Source organism: Spinacia oleracea, chromosome 4 (genome assembly GCF_020520425.1).
Source record: "Spinacia oleracea cultivar Varoflay chromosome 4, BTI_SOV_V1, whole genome shotgun sequence".
Taxonomy (NCBI): domain Eukaryota; kingdom Viridiplantae; phylum Streptophyta; class Magnoliopsida; order Caryophyllales; family Amaranthaceae; genus Spinacia; species Spinacia oleracea.
In genome coordinates this window covers 148,920,293-148,948,175 of record NC_079490.1, presented here as the reverse complement: position 1 = coordinate 148,948,175, position 27,883 = coordinate 148,920,293, and the positions used below count along the sequence as shown (strand labels likewise).

Sequence of the window (27,883 nt, the reverse complement as noted above, 5' to 3'; positions counted from 1 at the left end):
CACTAAAGAAACTCCCAAGTAGTCCCAAACACATTGTAGCTCATAAAATTGGATTGACAGCCAAAAAGATAATGAAAATAATGGGAAAAAGAATGTTAAAGAATAGATCAGTACGGAAAAGAACATATTTAAATACGTACTCCAGCAATCCAGCCAGCAATATAAAAATAGAAGGCCAAAGGAGAACAGCCATATAACTCGATCAAAACAATGGTGCAACCAAAAACTCTGCTCATTTCCTTTCTCTTCTTATCTTTGCTCGTTTTTATTGAAAGTAAACATGATAATCATGAAGTTAAAGAAGAAGAAGAAGAAATAGTACTGAAAAGATCGATGTTCCCTAATGATTTTATTTTCGGGGTCGCCACTTCAGCTTACCAGGCATCTTCTCTTTCTCATCTCATCTTTCTTACCTCAGCTCGCTCCTACAATTTTGACCTTTATACATGATATTATTCGTGTATAATCTAAAATTTATTGTGCCATTGATAGTGTAATTTAAATGAAATCATACATAAGAACGTACGGACGGAGCTAATAATAGAATATTGTTAATTTGTATGATATATTGCAGGTTGAAGGAGCTTATCTAGAAGATGGAAAGGGTCTCAGTAATTGGGATGTTTTCACTCATGTTCCTGGTAATTAATACTCCGTTCTACATTATCATTGTTTTCACTACGTTCTGCCTATAATAGGTTAATTTCTACAGTTTTTATAAAGAAGTTATTTTTAATTATTTGAATTAGAAATTTAAAACAGAAAAAAAAGAAAAAAAAAAGTTGCAAGTCGCCATTGAAAATATTTCAATACTCCTTAGTTCTTCTTAATTCGTGCGAGGTAGAGATCGTGATCCACGAGAAGGTAATCATCCCATATTTTATAAATAGACTAATAATACAGTTTTCAAGTAAGGCTTACGCAAGATTGTTTAATAATTCGGATCAAGTAAGACTTGATTCATTTAATAAGTTTAAGGATGCTTGGGGTAGGTAGGCCGTAGGGGCGTAAACGGGCAGAACCGAGTCAAGTACTGTCCTTTTTATTTTCATGTTCATTTAATTTAGGCGAGCTCATTCCCGAGTCTGAGGTTTTAACTGAGCTCAAAAATCTGTTCAAATTCGGTTTGTTCAAGAGATTTTGTGTTCATGAACGTCTTGTTCATTAACCGAGCCGAATTCACAAACGAGCTTTGCACTTTAAAGTTTAACCATTTGAAAACATAATTTTGAATGTGCACTAATTTATCCATTTAAATTCCAAATATTTTTATTCTATGATATATTTTTGGGTTGTTAAAATTAAACTCAAAATACAATTTCTATCTATGATCATAGAATTATGTATGGAAATTTTGATTACGAACACAAATATATGAGCTTGTTCATGAACATGAATAAACGAGTTGTTCATGAACATAAATGAACGAACATACGTATGTTCATGTTCAAACTCGTTTATTAGATGAGCTTCCAAAGTTGTTCAAACTCGACTCATTTATTAAAAAAACGAATATGAACGAGCTTCAACTGGGTCCGGTCACGAGTAGTTTATTGAGAGTCTCGGCTCATTTGCACCCTTAGGGGTAGATTTTCCTTAACTTCCCCCTACTTTTAAGTATATACTAACACTACAACAAATAAGATCAAACAGGGTGAAAAATATCGCCCTCTTTGATATAAATCTCGCCCTCTTAAGCTAATATGGCGATTTTTAAATCGCCCTCCCATCGCCCTGTTAGGCTCGTTGTATTAGCTTAACAGGGCAAACCAATTTTTTTCGCCCTCTTTGATTCAAACAAATAGGGCAATATTTTTCGCCCTCGTATACGTATTATTTACTGTCATTACTATTTTCTAAAATATTATATTGTTGGGTTCGAAACGTCCAGATCTTATGTCGCGAGAGCGTATTTATTAGCCCGCACAGATTTGCTTTTAGGCAGCTTTAGAAAAGATTCATACTAAGGCCATGTTCGATCTGTTCGACTTATTTCAGACAAAATAAGTTCAGATAAGTTTTAGTTAAGTTCAGATAAGTTTAGATCATATAAGTTCAGCAAAAATAAGTATTTTAAGACATTTTTCACATACAAATAAGTTTATTTCAAACAAAATAAGATTTTTCAGATAAAATAAATTCAGTTAAGTTCAGATAATTTAAGTTCAGTCAAAATAAGTTTAATAGAACGGAGCTTAATAGAGTTAGCCGGTTAGGGAGACATTTATAAGAAATTTTTATTTTCCTTGTTCTTTCCATGTGGGACTTGGATTGTTATCCTAACAAATGTATTAAATAAATATAATAAAAATTTATGCATTGTGTGCTGCACGTTATCCCATTAACAACAAAAAATTTCCAACATCTCATAGTATTACGGAGACACGCGATAGTGCGATACATTTTTTTTTTTTTCCTTCATATTATGTTGGTTTTTTTTTTTTGTTTTTTTTTTTTGACATAGGGTTGGTTTTATTTTTATTATAACTTATTTTTATTGATCTAAAATACTTCTAAGTGAATATTATTACGATTTTTTTTTTTTTTTAAGAAAAAGATCATGGCTTCAATGATCAATAAAGTAATATTCACACTAAGTTTTAATGTTATCGATATTGCAAGATGGTGAATATTGCTATTAATTTAACTTAATTAGAAAAGACATGTATGATCCATTTTGAATTAATATCTTAAAATAGTACGGGGTACTTCGTATGTATGATTAGTAATTTTGGACGAGGAAAGGAGATATATTAAATAAGTAAAAAACAATTGCTCTCTCTGTGCCATTTTATTTGCCCTATTTGACAAAAACTATGAGAGCTAGTTTTTCATAGTCAAATAAGCCAAATAAAATGGGACAAAGGTCTCCGTATCAAAATTGCTTGAAAATTGATGATGAAATTGCTTTGCAGGGAACACCGAGGGAGGGGAAAATGGAGATGTTGCTGATGATCACTACCATCGTTACATGGTTAATCTTTTACCAATTCTATTATTTATTTATTTGGAAATATTTTATATGTAGCATGATTATATAATTATTTGATGCATATTAAATAATGCATTTTGTTTTAACTATTATAATGTGATATTCAACAGGAAGATATTGATAAATTGGAGTATCTTGGAGTAAATGCTTATCGATTGTCAATCTCATGGTCCAGAATTCTACCAAGTATGTCATGCAAGATTTTGCAATCTTTTCTTATATTTATTAATTTAGTTGAATGAGCTAGCTGTTGATTTGCTCATTTTCACATGGTATAGGAGGAAGGTTTGGTGACGTCAACCCAAAAGGAGTCTTGTTTTACAACAATATTATTGACAATATGTTGCTTAAAGGTATGCTTAAATATATATACTCCCTCCCCAATTTAGGCCCTGTTTAGTTTATCTTATTTTAGGACCTTATTACTTATTTTAGATCAAAATAGATTAGATCAAATAAAAAAAAATAAGTTCAGATTATTATTATTTTTATTATTATTATTATTATTATTATTATTATTATTATTATTTTATTATTATTATAAAGAAGCGATTACACAAAGTTGGATGGGAGCCTAGCTAATAATTGGGCTCCAACACCCTTATTCAAAGCAAAACACAAACGATGAAAAAGAAAAGAACGAATGTTAGCAGCAGCCGTGTTACTCTGAGCAACCCGTGAGACCCTAGCCATGAACTCGAGGCATCACACCCTAGTTCTCCAAAGGTGGAGAAAGCAAAAGCAATAAAACCATATCCGTTGTCTATGCACTTCGCTTCATACTTATTCTTCCTGGCAACAACATTAGCGACAGCAACCCCAGGAACAAAAGCATCAACTCCTGGCCCGGTGAATGGAGAGATACATGTGACATCTAAGCATACATTTTTCCCTTTGTCCCAAGAGTAGACAAGAAGGTCTGCAGGGCGGAGATCTCTCCCTTCCTCATACAGAAATCCCAAAGGCACCTCCTTCTGCACAACAACCCCAGCCTGCGAACAGATATCCCCTAACACATCTTGAACCAAGTTATGGCGGAATTTCAGGCCTACATCATTACCAAAATGCACTGCGTGATCCCCGAAACGATCTATGACTTTCGAAGAGCAGCAAGGACAAGTAAAGTCAGGAGGGAACATAGGAATCGCAAGGCGATAACACAAAACACACCTGAATTGTCTTGGGTGCATCGTCTGCCCTAACCCCTCAATAGGGAGGGCTCTCAAAAAGTCTAAGGAGTGCGTCGCTCGTTTGCTAATGAGTATAGCCTTTTCTCTGGAACTCGGGTTGTGTTGTCCCATCGTCTTCTTTTCTACCATATCAAAGTACACTGTAGCCAACTTTTTCATAAACGGGGGGGCTAGTACCACACGGCAAAGATCGAGAGGATCGAAATGACACAAATCCCGAAAGCTATTTAAGGCTAAATCACAAGCGAGGCCTAAACCAGAGTCACCACCATGTCCAAGAAGTGTGTTCTGGAGACCAAGAGACTGGAGACGCGAGGCAACAAAAGCATATGCGGAAGAATCCTGCGCAGTGTAGACCCCGAAACCACCCAACCGAAAAGGTAAAGTGGCACACCGCCACTGCCAATCTCCAAAGCCCGCACCACCATCCACAATAATATTCTGAAGAACCCTCCTTAAGACGAGATCAAAGGAAATAGGAGCAGACCCGAGCATATGCGGCGGACAAGTCCGTAAAGAGAAGTACAAATGACTAACCCCCACAAACTAACACCGCAGAAGAAGGAGCTCCGATTGAGGATCATTAAGCTCAACCACGGCCTCCATCAAACCCACAGTCATAGCGACCCTGTCCTCTATCAAGCGACTGCAAAAGTCAGCCTTCAAGCTAACTGGCCCACCTAGAAGTGTGACTCCATCCCTGGGGCGGGCAATACTAGGAGGGAAAAGTGTGGAATCGTAGCTCCTCGGATCAGGAGTTGGCCAAAAGATTTCCGTTTTCTCAACATTTAAATGCAACCCCATTGTCGGACCCTCAGTAGTGACCACCTGCAAAGCCAAAGAAACCAAAGCAGTGTCCCAATAATGGTACCGTCGTCGAGGTACCAAGCCATGAAATCAAGATTGCAATTATCGTTGATCAGATGGACAAGCGGATGCAAGGTAAGCGCAAACAACAAAGGCCCCAAGGGATCACCCTGCTGAACCCCCTGGGATGAAAGCAAGACAGAGCCCTCATAATACAATCTAGCCGGCCGGGCATAACAGAATTCAACCCAAGGAGCGAGCGTAGGACAACGACGTCGGACCTCTCTAAGCATAGTACTACGGTCTATCAAGTTAAAGGCATTGCTAAAATCAACCAGAAGCATAGACATGCTGCTCACCTCTCCCTTGGCCTCGACCAACCTGTTGACCGCATGAAGAATAGCCTCACTCCCATTAGGCACACCCACCCCAAACTGAAAATCCTCAAGATAACTACCAACCTCCTTCCCGATCACGACAGTAGCGACCTTTGATTATTATTATTATTATTATTATTATTATTATTATTATTATTATTATTATTATTATTATTATTATAAATCAAATGCTAACAAAGTCAAATATTTTACAAATAATTGGTGGAAAGCCGAGATACAATCTAGGCCCCCACCCCTTTATCTATAGCAAAACCTATCCTGGTGAAAATATGAGCAGCACCACGAGCTCCAATGTCTTGTGTCCTAGAATACTTCTGAATCCGCTTCAGCAACGCAACCGCATCCTTATCCAGCTCCCCCAAAGAAGAGAAAGAGAACGGAAAAAAGCCATAACCAATGGCCCTGCAACGTGCTTCGTACTTGATCCGCTTCTGAAGAGCCGTATCTGTCACAACCCGACCCGGAGCAAAGCCAGACAACCCAGATTGTGTCAAAGGAGATGATCACGTCAAGTCAACACACACATCACAGCCCCGATCCCAAGAGTAGAGCAACACGTCTGCTGGTCGGAGAGCTCCATCGTTCACTCCAGATAGACCAATATCAACCTCTTTCCGCGCCGAGATCCCAGACCGATAACAAATATCAACAAGTGTATCCCGAACCACATTATGCCGATGTTTAATACCCACGGTGCCAGCACATGACACTGCATGATCACCAAAGATGTCTCCCGCAAAGACCCTGGAGCAAGCAGAACATAGCGCTGTAACAGAGAACAAAGGAATCCTCAACCGGTAACACAATACACATCGGTAAGCCTTAGCATTCATCGTCTGTTCCAAACCAGATATGGAGACCGCACGAAGCCAAGCAGAGGTGTGATCTCCCTGCTACGATTTCCACAACGCCGACTGTCGAGAAGATAAAGAGAAGGTGGTCTGCAGATGCAGTAACCTTTGTGAAATATATATCTGCCAATTTCTTCATGAGTTTAGGGGCAGCGATCTCACTAGGGTTACTCAGAATGTCATACTCCAACGTTCTACTAAATAGACTCAACGCATCCTCAAATACTCGACCAGGACCAACAATACCAGCATGTCGTAGAAGCTTTGTCTGCAAACCAAAAGACTGCAATCGAGAAGCAAGAAAAGCATAATGACGAACATCACCTGCGGAATAAACACCAAGTCCGCCAAAAGAAAAAGGTAAGGTGGCAAGACGCCAGTGCCAATCGCCAAATCCAGACCCCGAAACAGTAACAATACGCTCCAAGGAAGATCGAAGAGCCTCGTCAAAAGTGCGCTGAGCCGCCTCAAAAATACCAGGAGGACAAGTACGCAAAGTAAAGTAGAGTTTAGAAACTCCGGTACATGCCCTAAGTAACAATAGCTCACATTGAGGATCATCAAGCTGAGCAACCTTATCCATAAGCCCAATGGTCTTGGTCAGCCTCTGCATCACAAGCTCACCACTAAAAACTGAATTGGAACTAGCGGGACCACCTAGCAACTTAACATCATGCAAAGGACGAGCAATATCAGGTGGAATGACCCCCAAAAGCCTGCTTCGAGGGTCCTCTGTAGGCCAGAAAACCTCGGTCTTCTCCACGTTAAGATGCAAGCCGAGACAAGGCCCGTCCTCCATAATCAACTGCAGAACCTTCCCAACCACCAAGGTGTCACCAATAATAGTGCCGTCATCCAAATACCATGCCTGAAGACATACATCAAAATTATCCCTGATTTTACAAACCAGGGGTTGTAAAACCAAAGCAAAGAGCAGAGGACCAAGGGGATCACCCTGCTGCACCCCCTGAGACGACCATAACGTGTGCTCTCCATAATACAATCTGGCTGGAGTAGAGTAGAAGAACTCAACCCATCGCGAAATGCCCGGACAACGAAGTCGAACCTCTCGTAACATGGCCACGCGATCAACTAAATTGAAGGCATTTTGAAAATCCACCAACAACATTGATATCATTACAATTATTGTATTACTATTATTTATATCATTGTTATTATTACTATTATTGTATTACTATTGTTGCTTTAATAAAAAAAAATATGTTGTTATCGGTGAAATTAAAATCTATTATTTAAGGCATAACAAAACATTAACAAAACATTCAAATTTATCATGTCAAAATTAAAACCATTAAGTCTAGATCAGAAACGATATGATCAAATCATGTCCATATCATAACTGATTTTTACAGATCATACCCATTATATATCCAGACCAGAACCAGAATGATCAGATCATGTCCAGATCATGTTTAGATCTGCAAAGATCTTGTCTAAATCAGAACTGATCTTTACAAATCATGTCCGATACTTACAGAACCAATATGTTCAGATCAGAACCGATTTGTATAAATCATATCCAGATTAGAACTGGTATAGATATCGACTTTGTACAGATTATGTTCAGATCAGAATTGATCTGTAGAGATCATGTCCATATCATAATTGATTTGTACAGATCATGTCCAGATCAAAACTGGTTTGTAAAGATCATGACCATATCATAAATGATCAGTACAAATCGTGTCCAGATTAGAATTGATTTGTACAAATCATGTCCAGATCAGAATTGATCTGTATAGATCATTTTCAGATCAGAATTGATATACACAGATCATGTCCAGATCAGAACCCATACGTGTAGATCAGAACTCATATATTCAGATCGATCTATCAAGATCATGTCTAAATCTGTACTGATTTGTCAAGATTATGTCCATATCAAAATCCATATGTCCAAATCATGTCCAAATTTGAATCTATCTATTTCGATCAAAACCAATATGTCCAGATCATGTCCAAATCAGAACTTGTCTGTACAGATCATGTCCCGCGTTCAAAACTGCTATGTATAGATCATGTCCAAATTTTTCTTGATCATGTCCATATCAGAACTGATCTGTCTAGATCATATCCAGATCAGAACCAAATTTGTACATATCATCCCCAAATCAGAACTAATCTGTACATATCATAAACATCAGAATTGATATGTCCAGATCATAACCGATCTATCTAATCATGTCCAGGTCTATCTAATACAAGGAATAGTTAAATCATAAGCAAAGTCAAATAAATAATAACAATATTATAAATTTGTGTAATATTTATTTTACACGTAAGTCGTTTAATATTAATACATATAGATTTTTGTTTAAACTTAATTCTGAAAAATTAGATCAGATGAGATCAGATCATATAAGAAAAATAAGTTCAGATCAGATCAGACCAGAAAAAATCAAATCAAATCATATCAGACCAGATTATATCAGGAGAAATAAGGTGAACTGAACGAGCCCTTAATATAATCTAGGGAGACAACGGACAAAAATCATTTTAGATAAGTTGCTCTTCTTTAGTATTTATACACGCCATGTGATATGAATATTATAACTTTGTATAACAAATGTCATGCAAAGTATGTAATTGCTTAGATAAATGTAAAGATTGTACTTTTTTTTTGACTGAAATGATCTTTTTCTTGAATAAATAAATTGATTTTTTTATTTCATTTCAAAATTTAACAGTTAGTTAATAAGGGCATAATATGTACTACTTCCGTTCTTTTTTAGTTGACAAATTTTCCTTTTCGGAATGTTTTTGTAGTTGACACACTTCTTATTTTGGTAAGTTTTGTAATATAAATTTCTTATTTAACCATATATGGTTATCTGAGTATGTGGGGTAGCACTGCAGTAGGGTACATGGTTAGTGTGTTAGTGGTAGGGGTGGTATTGTCTATTACTTTCTTTTGTCACCTTTTTTTAATATGTTTGCCAAAATAAAGTGTGTTAGCTAAAAAAACGGAGGAAGTACAAAGTTATGATCAAAGAGGGCAATTATCATTTCTCTCTTTGATTTAAAACTTGTCCCCTTTATCTAGCTAATATGGCAAATACTATGCTAGCTAGCCATATAACAGTAACTTATGTGTAGGAATCGAGCCATTTGTGACGATGCATCACTTTGATATACCACAAGAGCTTGAGGATAGATATGGAGGTTGGCTCGATCCTCAAATGCAGTAAGTCTCAAGAACCTTTCTGTGTAATATAGATAGTTTGTCTTAAATGATTTTTTCATCATTCTGGTTGTTGAATTGTGCGCTAGCGCGCACAGTCCCTCAAGTTATATGAAATTGTTACGTAATATACAAGTATTTTCAAACTTGTGAAAAATGTCATGTTACGCTAAATTTGGATTAACATAGAATAGATAATACGAAACCATAAATAGATAAATAAATTAGAAGTGATATTCACACTTGTTTGAGAATTGAGATTGATTACGTTGTGTTTAGGGTTAAGGGTTTAGGGTTGTACACTCGCCCTCGTACGTAGTAGAGCACAACATCAGCTTCTACATCCTCGTAGTAGAAATAAATAAGACAATCACACACAGGGGCCAGCTGCATAAGAAAATACATGAGTGATAAAATGCTCCGTAAGACAAAAAAAAATGATATTTTCATAATAGTGGTGCTATAGATGCTACAGATAGTGTGATTAGTAAAACTAATATTATAAGTTACAAACAAAGATACATTTGAGAATGAAAATGCCATATATGAACGAATAGCAATCATTCTTCAGGCCCACCTCTTCACATTATCTAAAAATAAAGAGATGCCTAACATTCAAATTGTGTTATAAAATAAAGAAGAAGACCCACTTGTGCTCTCTAACAAAGATGATGCTTCTAATTACGCTCAATGGGACCTATGTAATGCTTCCAAAAATCAGAGTAATTGATATATTTCTTTTCACTTCCTTGTTCCACATACAATGCATATGGCACCACCAATCTTCAGTTCATCACCCACCCTCACACAAAAGAGATAGGAGGAATGGGAAAAAAGGAATTTCAGAAACAAACAATTGTCATCCTCCAACTGAGACAAGAGTCTCTCAGCTCCTTTTCAAGCCTAATATCCCCCAAAGAAATTACCATTTTATTACGATAAACAAGTGTGGAATTGCCAATCCCACAAAACTCAGTTATAGGTGTTATGATTATATATTCATTTGAATAACAAAGCCTCTTTTTCCAATCAAATAGACAATATTAAATAATAAATAATTCTCGATCATGACCATATATATATATATATATATTCAAAGTTCACAGCTTGTTAAAAGGGTGTTCACTAGGCACTGATGAATCAAGTAATGGTTTTTAAAGGTCTACAATACTTCAATACTAATTTGACCATGACACTTATTTCCCAGGTCTAAATCTCGTGTTTATCACCACATGAACTCACAACTCAATTTTTGGAACACAACTAATAATGAAATTTTCACTTGTTTAAATTACATTGTGAAACCATTCTAAGCATGCACTCTTATCTTAAAGCCTAAGATTTTGGTAAACTGAAAAAACCAACCAAACCCATTTCTTCTTCTCTTGGGACTTGCACTTATAGTGCCAAATCAACCTGATAAAACATGAGAAATAAATACAGGAAAAATAAAAAAAGTAGGTTCAAGGAAATGAGGGTACGTTGACACTTACTATACCCGTAACCTTTCATGTAGATATTTGTAAAACGATCAGGATTATCAGGGACTCTCGTGGAATCACAAATTATCTACAAGTTAGAAAACAATGGATGTTGATGAGAAAGAAAAAACAAATAGAAATATTAGATAACGAACAAGTAAAATACAACATAGAAAGAAAATTTGACCTTGGCCTTTGCAATAGCTTCATCTGCATCTTTCAATTCCTGACCTCCTTTCCAATATCCTGCATCATCGCATGAAAAGAGAACAGGTTAGATAACAAAATTTATTTACAAAATGTAGTCTTAAAAGAACTTGATGTGGCCAATTAATAATTGGGCGTAGTTCTCATAACAATTACACACAAACACTGAACTACAAGCCAAAATTAGCTTCAGGTCCTTTTCTACAGAAATATCCTGGGCCAATAGCAGCTTTCTAACTCTCTCAATTGGATCACGTTCCTGTGAAGAAATGAATAATGTTTTATAAAATCTTAAACTGACAAATTATTTCTATTGAAATTCAGACTAATTAATTGTACGCTAAACTGAAGAAAGGAGAATGGAGAGGCTGGGAAAGGGAGATAGAGGAGGTAGGCCATGGAAGGTGGGAGTTGTGGAGGTGTTTAATATTAAATATAAATAAATTTCCTCTTTAAAGGTCCAAATAAAAAATAAAAACCGACATAATTTATGGTGATGTCTCACTGACTGCACCCCAACACCATAGTTGGTGTTGTCCAATTGTCCCATTACACCCACTTAGACTATGTGCATCCTTAACCTTCGGTCAAGTACATGTGAAAAATAATTTTGGTCAAGTAGTGCACTCGTGCGGAGTTGATGTACAAGACTAAATGGATCACTTAACGGCCACAACAAACTGCTGTGTACTTCACTATGTGTTCTTTACATACATATACACGTTTTAAGTTTTTTTTCACAATACACCAAATAGGTAAGTAAAACTTTTAATGAAGATGCTACTTATTTACTGCCAAGTAAATCTCCATTATACTCATTTTCAATTTTGTGACAACTCTTTATAAACAACAGAGAAACTAAGGAAAAAGCTAGCTAGTATAAAACTTACCCAAGACAAAAGAAGACCTTCACCTTGAGGTCTCTTTGTGTCAACTGGTACCCTGCCTGTATGCAACTCCAAGAGGACAACGTCATAGCTGTATACATCCGATTTCATGGTCAAATGTCTTGCTAATACAACATAAGAAATAAGACATGCAGAGTGAAATACAACATAAGAAATAATCTTGTGACCCTTACTTGTGGGCAACATAACCCTGGGTGCACCGTGCACAGGACTCGGGTGGACACATGTTCACATGCTTTCCTCAGGTCCAAGCTTAGCTAAACCAAAATCAGAAACCTTGGCATCAAAGTTCTTATCAGAATTGAATAATGATGATGCTCTTAAAAGCTCTGTGAATCACAAGAGGGTTCACATGTTTGTGGAGATATTTCAACCTTTTTGTAGCATCCAAAGCAACTTTTAATCATGCCTCCCAGTCCAGCCTGGAAGGGAAAACATGAACCTAAACAGAATTTTTATACAGGTCAGATAAGTTACTGTAACAAATTACAGGGGGGAACTAATAGTTAACAGCAGATAGAACAATGAGTATATCCTGGCATCACAAATTGTCATGTCAGTGATGTCACCATTTGCAATAGTAAAACTGCAGAGTTCTGTTTAAGAACCTAGACCTAAAACAACTGATAAACAACAAATTTTCTCCTATTTATATACATCAACACCACTGTCAAGGAAAACAGAACGCCCAACACCTTGACCAAATTCACACCATCAATCTTAAAGTTTCACCAGTTTGCAAAATGCAAGCCCTATCATCTTCAAAACTGCATGAGGAGATTAAACTACAAGGAGCAACTCTTTAAATGTCCACCATAGATATCATCTTCAAACGTCTTGTGACTAAGACGATCACCCCATTCGTATGAAAAGCTTGTGTATCAGCCGTTAATATTTCTGCTTTGTAATCTTCCAAATCTAAGGAGAGCATAAGCTCCTTAATTCCCTGCAACATAAATTGCATTACCTCATATTGTATTACTGCTCAATTACAACCTTGAGAATCAACTCTCTCTTCCAAGAAAAAAATAAACAAATTATAATTTATTGGATCCATAATCAAGACACGACGGAACTATTAACCGTATGTTGAACATGAAAAACTCTTAGAAAATAATTGCAAAAGAAACGGAACACAAAAAGGTAAAAACCAATTTTGGCTCAATATGTAAGTGGTTATTTGATGTTATACTTTCCTCTAATTAATGTTGTACTTTAGTGACTTAATACCAAATGATTGAACTAAAGTACAACTTTGTGTTAAATTATACCGAGCATGATAAACATGAATACCCGAAAAGGGGATTGGATAATTAGCAACCAACAAATAAGCACTTGATCTTAAACTTTAGCAGTCAACATTTACATTTGTTTCTCAAAAAAAAAAATCCTATGAGCAAAAAGAAGCATTATTAACTGTTCCACAACCATAACAAACCAACCAATGATGTCTTGGCTTAGTGGTTAAGACTGAGGGCCTGTGTACAATAGGTCTCAGGTTCGAATCCCCCTACCCCCATTTGTAATTTATATTGCCCTTGTGGCTCATTCACACCAAAAAAAAAAAAAAAAAACAACCATAACAAACCCCCATAGAGAAATTAATACAAATTCCTAAACCAATTGATAGAACCCACAATCCCCCACCCCGCTCAATGGATGGTGTATTTGTTCGGACACTTAAGAGTCACTTAAACATCAACCCATCATTTCGGTGCGGTATCTCACTCACTAATCATGAGCTACACTCCTACTAACCCAGATTCGAGCTCGATCCGAGCATCCTCATCTATGGCGAGGGTATTAAAGAATTAGATTTCTCATAAGTATGCAGAACACTTATTCTGTTATACGCATAATATCATCACACTAAAATGATTAATTCAATAAAAGCATGCAAACAGCAGATAGGGCAAGATATAATTTTTCCAAATTTTTTTAAAATAAAACTCAGATACTATAATGTACTGGTTTTGAAGAAAATTGATGAATCTGTCGCATAATCACATGATTCAATAACCCGTTGAACTTTTTTGGGAAAGAAACTGACAGCATTAGATATGGATAAAGCACGATACATAAATAAGATTTAATACCAAAAATATAGAGAGAAAGTAGCAAACCTCATTATGGTGAATCGGGGGAGAAACAAACTTATTTCAGTGAGTCGCTTCTCGGGGTTCCGGGGTTTTTCATTGGCTCTTGTACTGAAATAATAAAGGGAAGGGAAAAATGGTGGAGATTTGGTTCAGTAATTTGTAAAGACTGCACATTCACGACAAACAACTAAATACAGGTGTACTTGCCAATATAGGAATGCCAATATAGGAATCCCAAAGTTGTATACACCACATTTTTTAAAAGAACCCTTAATTATCACATACCCTTAGCATCACAATCTGTAAACACTCAACACAATACCAACCGAAGCTGAAACTCCTGAAAGGATCGAACACATCCCTCAAAAGATACGGAGAGCAACAAAAGCAGCTAAACAATGACCTTACAATGTACCATGACATTACTCACCCAAAATTAACCCATCAAAGGAAACCCATAGAACAAGCGTCAATTTAACCAAATAATCAGACAAAAATAACTCACAAATTTGAGGTGTAAAAAAATTCAATACCTTCTGATGAACCTCAAGAGTGGTCAAGAGGGAAAAGGAACCGCCAATAGACCAAGAACGCAAGAATTGCAATTATCACCAAAGCTACACTTCCCTTGAACCCATTAATTACAAACTCTCTCCTTCTCCTAACACTAATTAAATCCAACCAGTGAGGAATTTTTTTTTGGGTGTCGGCAGTGACGTTCCCAGAATTTTTAGAGTATTGTGTCGGGTGATCCTCCACAACACACAATATATTACTAAAAAAAATGTATCGTCCTTAAATTAATCAATATTCATATTACAATCGTACAAAATTATTACAATTATTCTCTACGGTTTTCATATGTGTGGTGAAAACTGAAAAGAATCAAAACTCTAACAGGCCAGTTGTTTCTAAAGACTGTTCTCTTAAGATAATCCCCCAAAAGAGATCGGTTCTTTTTAATACCAGGTCTCTAGATCTCAGCTATAAGTTTTTTTTTAGTTTTTTTTGGGGGGTCGGTGGACCCCATGCACCTACCTAGCTCCGCCACTGAATCCAACACGCACACAAAAAAAGACGGAACAATAATTAAATCCAACAAAAAATCAAAGAAGATGGAACACAAAATAAAATTATCATGAAAATAAAAAAAAATCTAAAGCAAAGAAATAAAGAGAGAAGTTGGATAAAAAAAAACCTAAGTATAAGGATTTGTAGGTGCTATAATAATCAACAAAAGAGACAGATATGAAGTTTCTTAGAGGAGAGAGAAAATGTAGAGCAAGGCTCGATGGAAGGAGAGGAAAGTGAAGACACGATGGAAGGGGAGCGATGGAGCAGGGCTCAAATGAACGGGGAAGATTTTTCTCAGATAAAGCAATGGAGATTCGTGGAAGTGGAATGACTCACGGAAAGATGGTCCATGCACTTTTATTAAGAATTTACAAAAATAAAAAATAGGCTAAAGTTAAGGGTATTTCAGTCCTTTCACTATTACATTTTTTTTTTAAATGAGAAAAGGTACACGTTTCCTAAGGTCTCCCTATCACTGGGAAAAGACCAAAGAACCTAAAAGCCACCCTATCTCAGGGAAAAGCTAATAGATAAGAACTAAATACATGAAAATATAATTAACCAAACTAAACTAAAAAAAATAACAGAACTAAAAAGAAAAATAAAGTAACTAAACAAAGCTTCTCAAGGAAGCTAAACAAAGAAGGAGCAGGTGCAATCTGACAACGGCCTTCAAAGAAAAACGACCGCAACAGCCAAACGGATCAACGGGACAACCCGTCGGAGACGGGGCAACAGTGGCGGTTATGAACCACCAAATGGGTCAAAGATCTATTTCACGGCAGAGCACCAATGAAGAGAGATCGGTCGGGGATGAGGCATCCGCCAGTGACGGCGACTGACGGGTCACGACGAAGGACGGGTGACGGCGACGGTTGGTGCATGCAACGGTATCGGCGGCGGCCACGAAACAACACCGCTTGGATTGAGCAAAATCAAGAATTTTCGGATTTTGAGGACGAAGAAGGCGAATATCACAGAAGATTCATGATAAAATTCATGTAGAAGAAGTTGAATAACCATGAAGTTGACAAAGAACTTTGCTTAATTGAGATCTAATTTTGGGGGCTAGGGTTTTACTGTTTTAGAGAGAAGGGAGAACCCCCTCTCTCTAAAAGGGTCGTATTATGCACTTCACTATTACATGAATAGTAATAGAAGTTTGAACCTTTATACTCCAGTGGTAGGATTTGCATCACTAGCAAAAGAGTAGTAGAGCCTATAAAACGAGCGAATTTGGTGCACGGAGATTGTGATGCTGCTACCTCCTTTTTCCAGCTACTCAATTACTGTGGCAACAAAAATCATGGAACACTCAAGTGGTAGATCACACAAGTAGCCAAGTATGTACTTTTGCTTTAAGAAGGAGAAATATAGAGAGTTAGAGAATTATTACATATTATCGGGTCCCATAAAATAGGGTGAAATATAGGCCCGGCCCAAGCAAAAAGGGGGCCCTGTTCTATTATTTAAAATAGGCCCAAAAAAAAGTAAAATCATAATTTTTTTTCATAAAAACACAATGAAACTTGCATACTTCGTAGTAATAAAAAAAGTTACTCCATATCAAAATTTATTTAAAATAATAAAAACAATTCCTTAAAAAAAAATATATATATATACATGTTTGATTTGCACATATAAAACATTTTCTGACTCTCTGACTTCCTTGCTCCCTTGGGAAAGACAAAGAATGATAAGTAGAGGGCTAGCAATCACCTAATGTAGTCACGTGTTTGGGTAGATTTTTGCTTTTTTTTAAAAAAAAAATAGTCAATAAGGTTTTCAACGCATTGGGGGCCTTTCTCAAGCCGAGGCCCTGTGCCGTGTCCCACTTTGGGCCGGTATAGGGACGGGCCTGGTGAAATATGATATAATATGAATGAAATAAATGTTGATATAAGTGAAATAAAGTAAAAGCATTAGCATTTAGGAAAACACCTTAAAACTAAAAGTGAGTAGAAATTAGAAAAAAGGAAGTATATAAGTGACTAACCATTGGTAAATACCTTAGCCTCTGGATTAAGGTCTGTGATCATATGGTAATGTCAAATATTACTCAAAGGCTTGAATTTATCATTATGCAACGCAAATATTTATAGTACATCATATAAAGAAGTTAACTCCTACTCTAATTGTTGTACGCTAATCTTAATATGCAATACTATCCTTTACATAGTAGGATACTAATATTATTCTAACTAGTTTAAGGCCCGTGCAACGCACGGCTACTACTAAAATAATTTATTATTTTAATAGTAACTAAAAGATTTGTGATATTAGGAAAATATGAGAGTAAAAAGGATATATGAAAAAGTATAAATTCAAAGTTGTGTAAAAAAAATATTCAAATGAACTAAATTTGCATATTACTATGCAAAGTTAAAAATTATAGTCGTTTGCTTGTATGTAGAACGATCTAACAACGTTAACCAAACCCGAATGACTCAAGACTAATTTTCGAAAAGACCCGAGCATAACCGAGTTAGTCAAATACAACATATTTTGAATTGAGTAAAATCTTGATAAATAAACTTATATGTTAGTCTACTTACCATGTATTATTATTATTTTAATTAACATTCTTACTTACCAGTTACCATGTATTATATTATTAATAGTAGACTAACATTAGAAGTTCATTTATCAATATTTTTTATATTTCTTATCAGATTAAAAAGTTATAATAATACATAAATAAAATTATATCATAAAGGAAAAAATAATATTGACTTAGCTTTCCTCCAATGATATATTATGCATTACACATCTATGGTAATTAAAATATATTTTTATCTTAGTTTCCTAAAAAAACGTAATGTAATTTATTTATTTTAAATTAAAAAATGAAAAAAACATTTTGGCGGGAAAAAATCGCACCAGGAAATGACACATGTCATTCCTGGTGTCTCTTTTAGTATATAGTAATAGATTCTATATCGTAACATCTTCCCTCAAGGTGGAGCATAAAGATTCTGAATGCCCATCTTGCCAAGAAAATTTCAAATTGTGTCTTTTCTAGCACTTTTATAAAAATATCTGCTAATTGTACCTTTCTAGACACGTATGATGGACAAATAATTCATTCCTTAATTGCGTCTCGTATAAAATGACAATCTGCCTCAATATGCTTTCTCCTCTCATAAAACACTGAATTGTGTGCAATGTGAACTGCAGACTGACTATCACGAAACACACATCATACCTTGCTTGTGCTCCACCCCTAAATCTCTGAATAGTTGTTTCAACCACTTCAATTCACACGTGAGTGCTTCCATTAAACGATACTATGCTTCTGCCGACAAACGTGATACCGTATGTTGTTTCTTAGTCTTCCATGACACTGGAGAAAGTCCAAGTAATACAAACCATCCAGTTAACGAGCGACAGTCAATGGAGAGGTAGCCCAATTCGAGTCACACCACCCTTCTATTCTTAATGCACCGTCAGAAGGTAAAAGAAGTTTGACCCGGACACTTCTTCAAGTATAGTACTACTCTCAAAGTTGCCTCCCAATGCTTCTCCTTTGGTGCTGGCATAAAATGTGATAAAATGTGCACCAAATATGTCAAGTGTGGCCTAGTTACTGCCATGTAAATCAAACGACCTATGAGGCACCTATATTTCTCCCCATCTTCTAGATCCTTTCCCTCCGCAAGTGCTAGTTTGTGATTCTGCTCCATTGAAAAATCTGCAGGCTTTGCACCTAAAAGGCTTGTTTCTAAATAATATCTAGAGCATATTTCCTCTGACAAACGTAAAATCCACTCTTGCTGCCTACAACGTATAGTCCTAGGAAGTATTTCAGATGACCCACATCCTTCATTTTAAAACATTTGCTCAAGTAGGCTTTAAAAATGTTCAACGCAAATACGTTATTTCCTATAATAATCATATCATCCACATATAATATCACACTCAACTGCAACTCCCCCTTTGGAAGGGTGAATAATGAATAACCGGAATATGACTGTTTAAACCCATAATTCTGTAGGGCGGTAGACAATTTTTCAAATCAACATCGGGGTGCTTGTTTCAAACCATACAATAACTTTTTCATCCTGCAAACCATGTTAGTATTATCTTTATGAAAAACAGGTGGAATTTCATATAGATTTCTTCCTCTAAGTTACCATGTAGAAAAAGCATTATGTACATCCATTGATGCACCTCCCATTTTTCACTGATGCAACTGCCAAAAAAGCTTGTATTGTCGACATTTTAGCAATTGGAGAAAAAGTTTCATTTTAATATGTACCTTCTACTTGATGATTGCCTAAGCAGACCAATTGTACCTTATTTCTGATCAAATTTCCATCCTCATATTTCTTTTCTGTATACACCCACTTACTTCTGTGAGCTTTCTTTTCCGAGGGTAATTTTTGTAGTACCCATGTCCCCTGCCCTTCAAGTACTTCGATTTCTGCATTTATAGCCTCTCTCCATTCTCCATGTTTCATTGCCTCTTTAAAAAAAAATTGGGGCTTTGCTATTTGTAATGGCTGCAATAATATTTCTATGTTTCGCAAAAAACATTTCATAGTTAACAAAATATGTTATAGGATAAGGAGTACCTGAGGAAAACAATGTCAAGGATGAACTTGTCGATGTACTATTATTTTTCCGTATAGTGTGCATTATACAGTCCCGGAGTTTAAACATCGGATATTTTTGTTGCTTCTCTCTCCACAACTCATCCTCATTATTTTTAGTCAAAACCTCACTAGTATTGCTGCTCTCCTCTGATGCGTGAGTCTGAGTTGTATTTTCCGTGGCTGGAACAAGTAGCTGCTGGCATTAATATACCCGCAGGATGCAGCGCATCAAGCTGCCTCGCCTCGGTTTGCGCCTCATTGCTTAGTTGTTGCGCCTCACCTGCGAACAGTCTCTCCTCGCCGCTTGCACCATTTTCTGTCGGCATAAACACACTCTCCATCCACTCATATTGTGTATTTGTTGCACGTGGATTTCTCTCCACAATAGGATAACAATCATCAATAAATCATCATCACTTGCATAATTAATTATGGGATCCTCATTCTCACCTACTACAATATTTCGCCTCATACCTTCGGTATACGGAAACTCTTTTTCATGAAATTTGACATTGCGAGATATGAAAAATTCTCTAGACTCCAAGTTAAATAATTGTCACCCTTTCTTCCCAAATGTATAGCTAATAAGTATACATCGTCTGTCCCGATAATCAAATTTATCTCCTTTAGTCCGTTGATTATGAGCATAAAAAAGACACCCAAAAACACGAATCAACTCATACGCCGGTGCACTCAAAGTTTGTTTGGGTATTTCTTACTCCACTGGTAATCTGAAACAGCTTATGAGGTTCATTGCTTATGGCAGAATGTCTAAGTTCAGAAAGCAAGTTAGCTTTGCAATGCTAGCTGCTGCAGTCTATTCTGTTTGGTCAAGCAGGAATAGTAGTTTTTGGAATGCCTCTTTTCCAACTGTGCAGAATATGGTAACTAGAATTAAGCAAAATGTTAGAGATCCAATCTTGTTTGTTATGCCTAAAAATGTAACTAGGAGAGATAGCTTGTGGTTTGCTACTCTGTAAGCTTGGTTAATCTGTTTTCTAACTTTTTGGTGGGATGGTCCAACCTAGTTGGTTGGTTCCACCTCTGAGTTAGCTTAGGTTGTAAAATTGTTTTGTCCTTAATATTATTCGATCTTGCTTGCCTAGAAAAAAAAAAAAAAAAACTCATACGCCGGAATTTTACCAAATAACATCTCGTACGGACTTTTATTATGAAGCAAGGGAGTAGGGGTTATGAAAAAAATAGTCCATCTACTCGTTCACCTAGGCCAATGATCATCCTCGTTGACCGGTCCAGTATAACACATATTTTGTTAGTAAACTGAGCAGAACAATTTAATTCATCATTTAACTGCGTTACAGAAATTAAATTGAAATTTAATCTAGGCACAAATAACACATTATTAAGCACCACTCCTCCTTCTAATTCGACCGAACCCATTTGATTAGCATTCGTAGATGGTTTTTCAGGATGTCCAACAAGACAGTTAGGTATCGTGTGTACGTCCTTTAATAACGAGAGATTGTATGAGACATCATTCGTTGCTCCCGTATCTATGATACAAGTCAAATTATGTCGCGTACTCTTCGATTTTTATTTTGCATTTGATGTTAAAATGTCTGAGTATTTGTTGAACTTCAGTATTGGATAGTCTTGCAAGTCTGTCGACCATGCTTCCTGTACGTGACTGTTGTTGTTGTTGTTGTTGTTGTTGTGGCGGCTCAACTGCCTTATTTGATCGAGCGAAAGTAACTAATCTTTGCTACTGCAGTACGTGCTACCATGGGCAAATTCTTTCGCCTTAATTTGTTGGATTCTCCTGATTGTCTCCCATTGCCATAACTCACATCCTTCAAGGAAAGACTTTCACAAGCACACGTAATTGCAAATATTCTATTTTTTTTTTTCAAATAAATTTGCGGAAAAAGAACCTCAAACCTAGGCTCTGATACCATGTCAAATATTACAAAGGCTTGAATTTATCATTATGCAACGTAAATATTTATAATACATCCTATAAAGAAGTTAACTCATACTATAATTGTTGTACACTAATCCTAATATGCAATACTATCCTTTGCATATTAAGATACTAATATTACTCTAATTCTTTATCGTAACAGGTAACATACTAACATGTGATAGAGAGTTGTTCCATTTTCGTTTTTGTAAAGGGATAATTAGTGTAATTATGTAAAGTCCATATTCTCATACTACTAGGTTTTGTAAAGACCTACTATTGCATATTTGCCTTAAGGAAGAAGGAGAATACTTCAAAAAAAGGAGAATCTTATTACGATCTATATTTAAGTATTGTAATGAGTCTTATGACGATATTGTGTAGGGAAGATTTTGTTCATTTTGCGAAGATATGTTTTGAGAAGTTCGGTGATAGAGTGAAGAAATGGATTACAATAAATGAGCCAAACATATACACTATGTTTGCTTTTATGGAGGGAACATATCCACCAATGCGTTGTTCAATTCCTTTCGGTAACTGTTCTGCTGGCAATTCAGACCTCGAACCTTTAATTGCTGCTCACAACATGTTGATATCTCATGCAAAGGCCGTTAAACTATATCGACAACAATTTCAGGTATATATACTAGTCTTTTATGTAGACTTTCTACGTTGTTACAGAAATTTGGGTATTTAGCGTATAGTCGGTCATGGCCTCGATCACAAGGGTGGAGGTAGCAATGATGTTGGTTGTATATTGGGCTATATTGTACTCCATTCATCCGAAATGATTAATACGTACGTAGTAGTAGTTATTGAACCTTTCTTCACACCAAACACCATCAAAGGGATACAATCATATACAGGGGTCGAACATAGGGTACGTACGAGCGGGAGCCTTGGCACCCACAAATTCCCTTTTTTTTTTTTTTTTTGAAAAATCTAGTGTGAAGTAATGAATTTTTTTTTTAAATAGTTAATCATCTTACTTGCCCCCTAAAAATGCAAAAATAAGCTTATTGGTTCCATCCATATATATCATACAGTCGTATTTATTTTCTTTCGGCTTTCATTTACTCATATTTACCAAATGCATTATGCATATAGAATTAGAATTACTTTTTGAAGAAAGAAATGTGCACATACGTGATACATACCCTAATTTGCTTCAAATATATCAAAACCTAAACTACTGTCATTTTGTTACGGCTTCCCTACTGTAGCCTACGCAAGGTGGGTCCGTTGGCTTAGCGGTGAATGCCTTCCATTTTGAACCATACACAGATGATGAATTCAGCTACCAAGCAGTTGAAAGGTCCTATGCCTTTAACTTCGCCTGGTATGTACCATATATTATAACACAAATTCTTATTTACAATGGGTGTACAATAAATATTGTACACCGAAGTAAAAGTTAATTCAAAATATTTAAAAGTTACGTTTATATATGTAAAAGTTATCTATTTTTTAATGATAAAATTTTTCATTTCAATAAAAATTATTTCTTCAAAATCACTAATAATGTATAAATTAATCATTTAACCCTTTAAAATGTTTATCTATCAACTTTTTAATTTTATAATATAAAAGTTACAGAAAAATAGGTTAAAGTTACGAAAAAATGCATAAAAGTTATCTTGGTGTACAATAAATTTATTGTACACCTTGTGCGCGCAAGACCTTTTGATATTATAATTGGATTTTTGACACTATTCACACAAGCTCTTTTGACTTCTTTTTGTGATTTATACATAAGAAAAAACATAGTCGTGTGAGATCTTATTAGATTCGTCTCAATAAATATATTTTAAATATCAACTTTTTATATTTTTTTTCTTATCCATAATAGAAGATATTAATATTTAAAATCGTGCATTGGCAAACGTAACTAAATAATTGTGTCATTTAAAAAAGAACAGAGGAAGTATATATTTGTACCTGGTCAATTGCTTTTTATTTTCTAATTAAAATCACAAGCCCATAGTAAAAAGTGGCACAATAGTTGTATACAAATTGGAAGGTTTCTAAGACTCCTTTGGTTGGGTGTAAAACGTTTTCATGGAAAAGGATTTTCCTATTCTCAATCATTTTACGTTGTTTGGTTTGACAAGGTTGTAAAACAATTTTTCACAACGTACACCTTCAAATGTGGAAAAAAAAATTCCATTTAGAAGGGAGGGAGACCATTTTTCCAACTTTCTTCTCCTCTTTACCTCCTCTCCCTTCTTCCCCTCAATCTTCACCATCTTCTCTCATTTTCCTTTCAGAAACCAAACAAAGGAAAACTAGTTTGGAATTGTATTTTCTCTTAGAAAATCATTTTACACTAAAGATGTTTTACCCCAAACCAAACGAAGCCTAAATATCAAGTGGTTTTGTGACCAAATTTTACACAAGTCATCCAAAACAATATTTTTTTAGTACAAATAAAGAAAATATCAAGTGGTTCTGTGACCAAATTTTACACAAGTCATCCAAAACAATATTTTTTTAGTACAAATAAAGAAAATATAAGTACCTATAACGCAAATAACTCTTATTTATACTATTTAGCTGTGTATTGGTAGAACAATAACCCACTAATCAATACCAATACTACCATTACCTAATGAATCAATACCAATAAGAATCACTAATTGTATCCATTTCGCCTGTTATATACATGCATAAACATATTAGGTACGATAGGGATAATATATACTACGTACTACGTACGTAGTATGATACATACTACGTATATGTTCTCTATGCACGAAAAAAAATGTTTACATTTGATCTCCTGATTTGTTAATTGTATTCGTCCATGCTAATTAATACATGGAATTGCAGGTTATTCGATCCCTTAATACACGGAGATTATCCTCCCTTAATGCGGAAATATGTTGGAAATGACCTACCAAAGTTTAGTAAACAAGAAAAGAAATTGTTGAAAGGAAGTGTGGATTTTTTAGGCGTAAATCATTACACAACCTTTTATGCAATTGACTGTTTGAATTCCGATGAATGTACCTTAACTGAAAATCGCCCCGTCAAAGGTTTTGTTGGCATAACATCTACTCGGAATGGTATTCTAATTGGAGACGAGGTAATTTTTCCCATCTTTCCAATCCCCGACCTTCGATGATAATCGAGGTTTTAAGAAGTTAATGAAAATTGTTTAGGGTAATTGTAGAAAACGGAATGGTCTTTAATTGCTCTTAGGACTTGTAGCATATTGTATACAGACCCTCAGTGTTATTTGGAACAAAACTTCATTAATATTTTTAAACTAGGAGTAGCTAGACGCTGAGAAATTGGAAATAACATAGATGCTCTATTTAAGGGTGTTCTATCGACCTATTTCTTCATAACGTAAATCATGTCTAAATGTTAGCTTTTGATTCCCTTGCTTGGCTGTAACTGATACCCATAGGTGGACTTTCAGTCATGATTAATAAAACAAACTCCAATTATTAAAAAAAAAAAGTGTTCTTCCCTTATAAGATAAATTTTTATTACAAATTTTTCTATATGGCGGTCTTATACAAAATACCACATTGGTTAAGCAATGGACCCAATTAGTTAAGCACTTAATTAGTTAAGCACTGAAACCAATTAGTTAAGCAAATGAATTAATTAGTTAATCAATTGAATCAATTAATTAAGTAATGTAACCAATTAGTTAAGAAATTGAACCAATTAGTTAAGCAACCAAAGTGGTCTTTCCGGTAAGGCGGTCTTACACAAATGTTGCCGAATTTTTATTTCATCCGTTTCTTTTTGTTCTGTACGTTTGGCTTTTTATACGTTTATTAACGACTAATTAATGTACATTGAGATTTTTTTTTTAATTTAAACAAGGAAAGCTACGTTTATTTATAACCTTTTCACTTTTATCAAAATTCTAATATTGAGAAAATAAGAAAATATTAAGGTCACAAAGGAAAAGTGTGAAAGATTAAATGATTCAATGAATTTAATTAGTTAAAATAATCATTGAACACAAATTTGATTGAATATTAAAGCATTTATGTGATAATATAAAAGAAAATGTAAATAATATTTTGAAACAGAAAAAAAAAAAAAAAAAAAAAAAAAAAAAAAAAAGTAAAGAAAGGGAGAATTTATTTAAAATGTATATTGCCTATAATGTTCCTCAAATACACGCAATATTTTTACTTTTACACCCTCAGTTTTGACTATATGAATGTACTCCGTACTATATTAGTTGATCATATTTGATTTTACATTAGAACTGGTTGGGAGTCCTTGGAAATATTGGTCCTTGCGCGGTCACATTTCATTTGTCGGCCTTGGTAGTTAGTGCATGAACAATATTCCGTATAAAAAGTCAAAATGTTGTATGTATTGAGAGATAGTGGGAGTAAATTGAACAGTATTCTAGTGTACATATTCACTAACAGAGTTACATATTACTCCCTCAATGAGTTACATATTACTCCCTTAGTGGAATATGTAATATGTTGTTGAATTATTCTCAATTTGTTTTTTTATAATATTAAATTTTGTTAACTTTTAATAATACGGTAGACCGCCATTAGAAATGTCAGTTATCAAAATTGCATATTAGCAAGTGTGGCAGTTAAACTGATGCATTTTTTCAGAAATTGAAGAAGTAATTTTTAATTTGTTATCAGACGGGCATTCCAGTGTTTCATGTAGTATCCTATGGAATGGAGAAGCTTCTGAATAATTTGAGTATAAGATATCCAAATACGAGTATTTATATCACTGAAAACGGTAAGTAATTAAGTAATTAAATTATTGTATAGCTTGGACAATGCTCATGGTTGCTATGAATATATCAGTAATCACATCTTAATTCATGACATTTAGGATACTCCCCGCCCAATTACAAAGAAGGATCAGAGATGCTACAAGATTTCAAAAGGATAGAATACCACAAAGCATATCTCGTAGCTGTGGCCAAGGCTATGAGGTGAAATCTGAAAACATTTTCTTTGCATTATTATCATAACAGGACGTGCTAGATAAAAATTATTAGGTCTTATTACCTCCGTTTCATAATAAATTAATATATATTTTATTTTAGTACGTTTCGTCCAACGTTACGTTATGCTTGGAGTTTTCATAATCGTACTTAATTTTACCACACTTTTATTTTGGGAATAAACAGGAAAGGAGCAAAAGTAGAAGGGTATTTTGCATGGAGTTTCATGGACAATTATGAATGGGGGCAAGGCTACAAGGTCACTTTCGGACTCTATTATGTGGACCGGAACACTATGAAACGAACACCAAGACTCTCTGCCAGATGGTATAAAGATTTCATCGCAAATACTGAAAAATCATCCACTTATTAGTACTCCCTGTATATATATACTCCGTACATATATATATATATATATATATATATATACTCCGTACTTGATTCATTTTTGTAAACTGATAAAATAAAATGACGGAAATTCAACTTTTTATGATAAGCTGAATATTTGTATCTAAGGACGTTGTTGTTGCCAAGCTCTCTTTATAATACCCTCTGTTTTATGAATTTCTTCACATATATTACCATGCAACATTTTGTTAGATTTATTAATCATGTATTCCCTCACATAGAGTATTATTGAAGTCTTAAGGTTATGTTGATTACTTTTGAATAATATATTGTAATCAACTATTTCTAATATTATAAGTTTCCTTATTATGTTTGTAACAAAAAAATTATTTTTTATATGTTAATATAAAAGATTACATTATTATTTACTCTATAACGTGTATATAAAATTTCGTGCAAAATTAACATTTTAATATGAAGATTGTGCATCACAATTGATGATGGGCGAGTTTGGATTTTAGATAAGGTTGGCGACGAAGATAAACGTGAATGATTGAATAATATTGACTAATAAATATAGATTTGGTGTTGGTGAACCGGTATAAGGATAACATGTACCCACCTTGGCGATGGGGCTTGTTTACATTTCCTGGATTTAGACCACTCACCCAATCCTAATTATGCATGTCACTTTTAAATATTTTATCAATATTATACCTAATACAATTGATTTTAATAATGAAGTTATGTCAATATATTCAAAAGTTAGGTAAAGGCAAAATGGCTTATTTACCAAATATAGGGATGTCACTATGTCATGTTGTCACTGGAGCTGGGTTTTTGGGAGATCCTTCGCGCA

General features: G+C 35.0%; 2 protein-coding genes across 13 annotated transcripts; one reads left to right on the top strand and one right to left on the bottom strand.

Moving 5' to 3' along the window:
* Positions 1-111: 111 nt before the first annotated feature.
* On the top strand, positions 112-27,366 carry LOC110804062 (beta-glucosidase 18). Its single transcript, XM_022009625.2, has 12 exons — positions 112-381; positions 575-641; positions 2,916-2,974; positions 3,103-3,178; positions 3,271-3,345; positions 9,356-9,443; positions 22,110-22,362; positions 22,949-23,064; positions 24,555-24,810; positions 26,363-26,465; positions 26,562-26,664; positions 26,863-27,366. Exons 1-12 carry the CDS (start codon positions 211-213, stop codon positions 27,047-27,049), a joined length of 1,554 nt encoding a protein of 517 aa, XP_021865317.1. The 5' UTR covers positions 112-210; the 3' UTR covers positions 27,050-27,366.
* On the bottom strand, positions 9,511-16,761 carry LOC110804063 (pyruvate dehydrogenase E1 component subunit alpha, mitochondrial). Of its 12 annotated transcripts, none has more exons than XM_056827510.1 (9): positions 14,669-16,761; positions 14,421-14,475; positions 14,160-14,243; positions 12,210-13,048; positions 12,019-12,106; positions 11,300-11,387; positions 11,109-11,167; positions 10,934-11,009; positions 9,511-9,827 (listed from the first exon to the last, which is right to left on the bottom strand). In XM_056827510.1, exons 4-9 carry the CDS (start codon positions 12,260-12,262, stop codon positions 9,811-9,813), a joined length of 381 nt encoding a protein of 126 aa, XP_056683488.1. In that variant the 5' UTR covers positions 12,263-13,048; positions 14,160-14,243; positions 14,421-14,475; positions 14,669-16,761; the 3' UTR covers positions 9,511-9,810. The 12 variants fall into 12 exon arrangements, 11 of the variants coding, with proteins under 11 accessions (XP_056683488.1, XP_056683491.1, XP_056683486.1 ...); XM_056827513.1 differs by having other exon boundaries at positions 12,210-12,982; XM_056827508.1 differs by lacking the exon at positions 14,421-14,475 and having other exon boundaries at positions 12,210-12,293; positions 12,411-13,048; positions 14,669-16,754.
* Positions 27,367-27,883: the final 517 nt, after the last annotated feature.

Bases quoted from the DNA above. Each gene is read 5' to 3' on its own strand.
- LOC110804063 (XM_056827510.1), bottom strand. From the start codon at position 12,262: ATGTGTCCACCCGAGTCCTGTGCACGGTGCACCCAGGGTTATGTTGCC. The intron at 11,388-12,018 runs GTAAGTTTTATA...ATTTCTTCACAG, and splicing joins AAGGTCTTCTTTTGTCTTGG to GAACGTGATCCAATTGAGAG. The intron at 11,168-11,299 runs GTTCAGTGTTTG...GCGATGATGCAG, and splicing joins GAAGCTAATTTTGGCTTGTA to GATATTGGAAAGGAGGTCAG.
- LOC110804062 (XM_022009625.2), top strand. From the start codon at position 211: ATGGTGCAACCAAAAACTCTGCTCATTTCCTTTCTCTTCTTATCTTTG. The intron at 2,975-3,102 runs GTTAATCTTTTA...GATATTCAACAG, and splicing joins ATCACTACCATCGTTACATG to GAAGATATTGATAAATTGGA. The intron at 26,665-26,862 runs GTGAAATCTGAA...GGGAATAAACAG, and splicing joins GCTGTGGCCAAGGCTATGAG to GAAAGGAGCAAAAGTAGAAG.